Source organism: Scomber japonicus, chromosome 7 (genome assembly GCF_027409825.1).
Source record: "Scomber japonicus isolate fScoJap1 chromosome 7, fScoJap1.pri, whole genome shotgun sequence".
NCBI lineage: Eukaryota > Metazoa > Chordata > Actinopteri > Scombriformes > Scombridae > Scomber > Scomber japonicus.
The window spans coordinates 2,005,942-2,012,317 of NC_070584.1; the positions used below are offsets into that span (position 1 = coordinate 2,005,942).

The 6,376-nt window shown below is 42.6% G+C and overlaps 1 protein-coding gene across 1 annotated transcript in view; it reads right to left on the reverse strand.

Annotated features, from left to right (window-relative positions):
• arhgap39 (Rho GTPase activating protein 39) overlaps positions 1–5,684 on the reverse strand; it is a 28,382-nt gene extending 22,698 nt beyond the window's left edge. Inside the window, exon 1 of the mRNA XM_053322828.1 lies at positions 5,552–5,684. Within this exon, the coding sequence (XP_053178803.1) occupies positions 5,552–5,553 (2 nt within the window). The 5' untranslated portion in view covers positions 5,554–5,684. The remainder of the gene's footprint in view (positions 1–5,551) is intronic.
• Positions 5,685–6,376: the final 692 nt, after the last annotated feature.

Below are 6,376 nucleotides of genomic sequence, written 5' to 3' on the forward strand. Positions count from 1 at the left end.
CTTATTTTTTTCAAATATAATGGAAGACATGGAACTAATTTGTTGATACTTTCTTGCATGTTACTGTGTTCCCCACATTTTGCCATTAAATAATAACACATCCTCCTCATGTACATTGAGTCATTGTACAGTGAAATGTTCCCTGCTCTCAGCACTGCCTATGAAGCCATCTCTTAGTCTGACATCAGTGTGAGAAATGAGGACAAAACCCACAATCTGTGCAAAAATACATTCAGCTCAAGTTATTATGAAGCTTCAGCAGTCTCAGTTTGACAAATCAAGCGGGTACCTTCCAAAGTTTAATCCTTCTTAGCACTAAAGTCCCTTTGTGTGCTACCATCCCTCCACTGCGGCTCATAAGTACAGAGTGTCTGACAAAACACAAAAGAGGAATTTCATACTATAAAAACGTATCCTTTAATATATACTGTATGAAGGCCATAACATCTTAAAAGAGAGTAGCAGTGTTCCATCGTGTTAAAATGATTAGTTGAATAAATATGTAATTAGCAGAAGGTCAGCTGATGGTCATTTTGGAAGCTGATAATCCCTGAATCATTCATGAACATTCTCTGTTCCAGCTCCTCTAATGTGACATTTTGCTGCTTTTCTGTTCCACATCATTGTAAACTGAACACATGTGTGCTTGTTAACAACAACAACAGCCTCTCAGAATTAAAAATAGCATTAAAAGAAGGAGCCAGGGCATTTCATGCTGCCTTATATGCATCATCAACTACAACCTGAGGGGGAGTGAATGACCTCTTAACACATAGCACACACATGCAATTACACACACACACACATACACACACACACACACACACACACATCAGACTACGGTCACTTCAGGAGACATTACATTCATTTACTGGACACCTAACACTAACCATCGTCACTACCTGCCGAACCTGAACCCTAATCTTTACCTCTGAACCAAATATGAGCCTTTTTCCCAACTGGAGACATGACTTTTGTCCCCAATTACGCAAGCTGTCCTCAATCAACTGATCCTAAGTCTGAAATTTGTAGCAGATGACAGTACACACACACACACACACACACACACATATATACTCTGGCTATATACACTATATAGGCTCAGTGTTCCTTATCTTGTTCCCTGGCTGATCATTCCTTTTTTTATTTGCATACTAAATGGATTGTGTTTTGCAGCAGTGCTGTTGTTTAGTTTGTCGTTTGTGCAGTTCTCCTTGTTAGAACATTACATTGACTTCCATTCATTGTGGACAGCCTAACCTGAACTTGAATCTTTACCATAACCAGTTCATGCCTCACTCTTACCTTCACCAAGACCTTGGAAATGTTCAATAGCCTCAACAGGATAATATTGTCGTCGTGACATTCATGCATTAAAGCAAAATTTGAATTTGAGAGAATGAGAGAGTAAGTGGACACTTCACATATAAAAACATCCAATAAAGAATGTGTGAGAGCAGATCTCCAAACCATCTGGACTGACAATCTGCAGCTGTGCTATCAGAGCCCTACACACACACACACACACACACACACACACACACACACCCTAGCTGTTCTACAAAGGGCTGGGCTGGGCTGCCACAGATGGATGGAGAACAGGTTTTCAGGACCAGTCCAGAGGGGTATTGCACAAAAGTAGAATAAAGAAATCCAGGATAACTGAGCAAGCGCAGCTTGATCTAGTCTGACCGGCGCATCTTGGCTTATTCGGTTGCACGTTTGCTGAGCCAGGATGAAAAGGTGCGGTTATGTCAAGCCAGGTGTAGATAGTTGGGATAAGTGCATGTTCAATGCATTCTCAAATAGACCCATGGCATCGATCACAGAATCACAGATTGGAAAATGGAAAGGTGTTGCGCGTCATTCTTCACGGCCGCTGAACAACAGCTCCTGATGGAGTTTCATGATGAGGTTAAAGAAATTATAAAAAAAAAAGGCAACACAAGCACAAAGCACTGTAATCAAGGAAAGGGAGAAAGCCTGCCAGACAATCGCGGAGCGGGTCAATGCGTAAGTAGTGCAATTAATATGCATTTGATGGGTTAAGCATAGTTTAGTGGGTAGAGCACTCGCACCATGTGTTGAGGCTACAGTCCTCGCTGCAGGCGACCCCGGTTCAAATCCCGCACCAAGTGCTCCTATCCTGCATGTCATTCCCCCTCTCTGTCTCCAGTTTTCCTGTCTCTCTCTACTAACCTGTACATCAAAGGCAAAAAGCCCAAAAAATATACTTAAAAAAAAAAAAAAGTACAATTAATACAACAGTGCTCCACTAGAACTGTCAAAATTACAATTAAAGGACTAAAGAAGTTACTGTCCAAGCCCACTAATCAACAGTTTTGATTTAAATTAAATTAAACACTTTGATTTAAATGTGGCAAGTAAAAGTGCATGCTACTCAGGAAATATAATTAAGTGCAAACAATTATTATAATTAGGTGTAGGGCAGGGGGAAGGTACTGTACATCTGCAGCTGCAGGATGCACTTCTGCAGATGAGAAGACAGTGTTGCTGGACTCCAGGCTTGAGGTATCATGTCAATTTTGTGGAACTGTCTTGCTCATTTAGTCCATACTGGATATGAAGTCAGTGATTTGGTGCTAATAAAAAATAAGGTGTAACAGGACCCAGATGCTGCTCAGCCTCAGAAGCAGCCAAGTAACATTGTGAGTATCGGCTAGTAAATAGTACAAAGTAAATCTACTGTACGTTATACACAATAATGATACCACATGAATGACTATAAAATGACTGCTGCAATTAAACAGTCAACAGACTTTAATGAAACGACAATATAGTCTATTATATCAACATATTTAGAAAGACCGTGGAAATGCTGTAAAACACATTAATTTGTCACATGATTGACAGAACTGCCAGATAAATCCCTGAGAATAATCTTAGCCTGGTTGTTAGCCTGGTCTGGAGCAGGCTAGCTACAGAGAATAAATCACCATAGTAACTGGGCCGGGTTAAATTTAACCTGCTTTCATGCAACCGACTTGAGGCTAAATTCAGCCAGGATAACTAACATATCCCGGCTTAATCCCTTATCCTGGTTTTGTGCAATACCCCTCAGGTTGAGTTGGTCTGCCCTGTTTACCAGTCCAACAGTTAGTGTAAACTAGGTTATGTAACTAGGTTGAATAAAAACAGCTGCAAAAACACTGGAGAGGCAACTTGTGTGCACATCTATAAGTCACATCTACACAGGAGGAGTAGTGTGAGCAGTGAGCAGAGCAGCAGCAGCCAGTGTGTACACAAGATGCCTTCAGGTCACCTGCATACTGCCACTGCTTTAGAGCCCAACACTCAATCATTCCCATGTACTTTATAAAGTAAGCAGGTTACTGGTTATACAGTACATGCAACAGATTAATAAGCAGCTTTCTCCTCTACTCTGACCTTGTTTTGGACATGTGGCCCACAGATTGTAACTGCATCAGTGATAGAAGATGCTGCTCTCTGACTTTCTTGTGTGTGTCAGAGCAGAACGACAGTGCAGTGAGAGGAGAAGGCAGGCAGATATAACAGTGCTTCTCTTTCACAGTGGAAGTGTATGATTAAACAGTCAAAATGTTCAGTTGGAAACTTATTTAGACTTGTACAGTTAGTTTCACTTAGTTTAGTTAGTACTCCAAAAATGCAAGGATGCATCACTGTGTGAAATTATCTCTACTTTTACCTTCTCTCGTCTTCATCTTGTCTCTTTCCTCTCTTCACCCCCCCATCCCCCCTCCACTCTCTCTCTCTGGCCTCTTTCTCTCCATTTGTCCGTCCCTCTCTCTCTTTAACAGGATCCTTGGTGTGTGCAGAGAGGCAGAGCTCTGTAGAGGTCAATAGCTCCCATCTGTCAGAGAGGAGGCTGTGTGGTCTATGACAAACTGCTCTCCTTAACCGGCTAAGGACAGTCTCTGGAGAGAGACTCAGCTTCCACATTAAATGCACTGCTAGACCTCTAACTGCTATAACTAAATGTTGTTGGTGAAACAGTAGGACAGACAATATGAAGCCTTTTAACTTTATTGTGTTCAGATATGCTACTCTGGATTATCATTGAAACATCCCATGAAGTACATAATGTTCAGCCTTTAATGACTGTGCAGTATGTGCAGGTATTTCTATCAGGGTGGGGATACTTGTGGAAAGCAAACCTCTATGCACAGATGTAGTGGGACAGTGTGCAGAATTCAGTGACATCTAGCAGTATGGAACGTAATATCTATAAGTATGTTTTAATTAGTGTACAATCACTTGATCACTTTGTTGTTGTTATTAGACTGAGTCCTTTATATCTACAGATAGATATAAAGGACCGCTATGTTTCTACAGGAGCCTAGAATGGACAAACCAAATACAGGCTCCAGAGAGGAGCTTTCATGATTTTTGAGTTAGGGTTAGGGTTAGGGGTTAGGGTTCACAGCCAACGCAGGTTCTCCTACACCAGTGGTCTCCAACCCTGCTACTGGACAGCTAGCTCCCCACTCTAACACATCTGACTATTATAATGAACTTATTATCAAACCCTCTGACAAGCATAACACATTATTTATTAGAATCAGGTGTGTTAGAGTGAGGTATAACTAAAACATGCAGGGCAGTAGCTCTCCAGGAGCAGGGTTGGAGACCACTGATCTACACACTTGGAAGGGGAGGAATGTTCAGTTGGTTGCAATTTGCATCCTCACAGCTAGATGCTACTAAAGCCTACACACTGCACCTTTAAAGCTGACCAAAGGGTTTCTAAATTTACATTCATTGCGATGTCGACCACATTCTATTAAAGAAGGCTAACTGCTATAGGTCCTTCATAATAAAAAGCTTCCTGCTGGTTCACTGGTGGAAAGCTTTTATTGTGAAGATACAGCAGCAGTGACTGAACAGGAGAGAGAGAGAGGGAGGGAGGGAGGGAGAGAGAGAGAGAGAGAGAGAGAGAGAGAGAGAGAGAGAGAGAGAGAGAGAGAGAGAGAGAGAGAGAGAGAGAGAGAGAGAGAGAGAGAGAGAGAGAGAGAGAGAAATGAGATGAATAAAGGCCTGTGCAGTGAAATGTGTTTGAAGCAGTAGGAGACCACACACACACACACTTTACTCTCTGATCAGCTACAAAGACACATGAGTTGAATGTAAGTGTAGTGCTACACACAGCTGGTTTAAGGGAGGAGAACATCTCAGGTTGGTTGTGGTTGGCTTTGATGCAGAAACCCTGCTGTGAGGGTGAGTGTTCATGCTTTGCCATGACACGATACAATTGAAACAGGCTAAACCTTGCACATGGGGAAAAAAAGCATAATATTTGCCCCCCTGAATGGCCTGTCGATCAAAACTATTTCTAGTGATGTTACACAGTTAATGTAAAGTTCTGGTGACTCCTGATCTTTCCTGCAGCACCACAATCAAGACAAAAACTTCACAGAAAAATAGAAATCTAACAGGCACATTGTCATGAAACCTACTGAACACATTCATGCTCTCCAGAGAACCCTCTCTCTAGAAATTGTACAACTAGGAAATTCAAAATCATTCATATGTTAATTAATGCAACACTCACATTTCGAGGTGTTACCCACACTGCAGTATCTGGGCTCTGTCAGGCAGCAAGTCTGTTTCACTACACACGTTGTTCTCCTTCAGCTACATATGGCCTGAGTCTGTAATTTGGTCTCTAAAAGCAGTGATTTGCTGTTCCTCTCAGCGTACACAAAGTGAATAACTGGTTAGAACAGCTAGGGCACTTGCACACTGTGTACTCTGTGTACTCTGTGTGTGTGTGTGTGTGTGTGTGCGCACGCTAGGCGTCCTCTTGCTGAGGCAGAGACACATTTACAGGACACTGTGACCCCAGCCAGACATATCCACCAATCACTGCAGACTGCAGCAGATTACAGCAAACCAGCCTAGTTAGACAGAGGGGAGAGGAGGAGGGGGGTGATGGGATGCTGGGGGTGAGACAGAGAGAGATCAAACTGAGTATAAAGACAGGTGAGAGGCTCTGAAGGTGAGAGAGGAGAGAAATGAATGGACAGTGACAGGAAGTGATAGAGAAGGAAGGATGGAGAGGAAGAGACAGAGGGATGAGGTGATCATTTAAACACTGTGATTCCACCTGGCACGGCTGTGTTGTAGTTTTGTCCCATCCTCTACATGGCATCATACCCCACCACGAGTGTTTCAGAAGCAGTCATCCCCCCTACCTGGAGAGGAAGTGAGGGCCTGGGGCCATCATGGCAGCATTGCTATCATAAAATCTTATGATTTTCTGATTGTAAGATGAACCCCAGTCTGTCCTGGTACCACTGGTTAGAATGTCTTATTGATGCTCCAGCAGCCACACCACAGCCGGATCTCAACCCAGACACAGCCAGTGAAATCACTT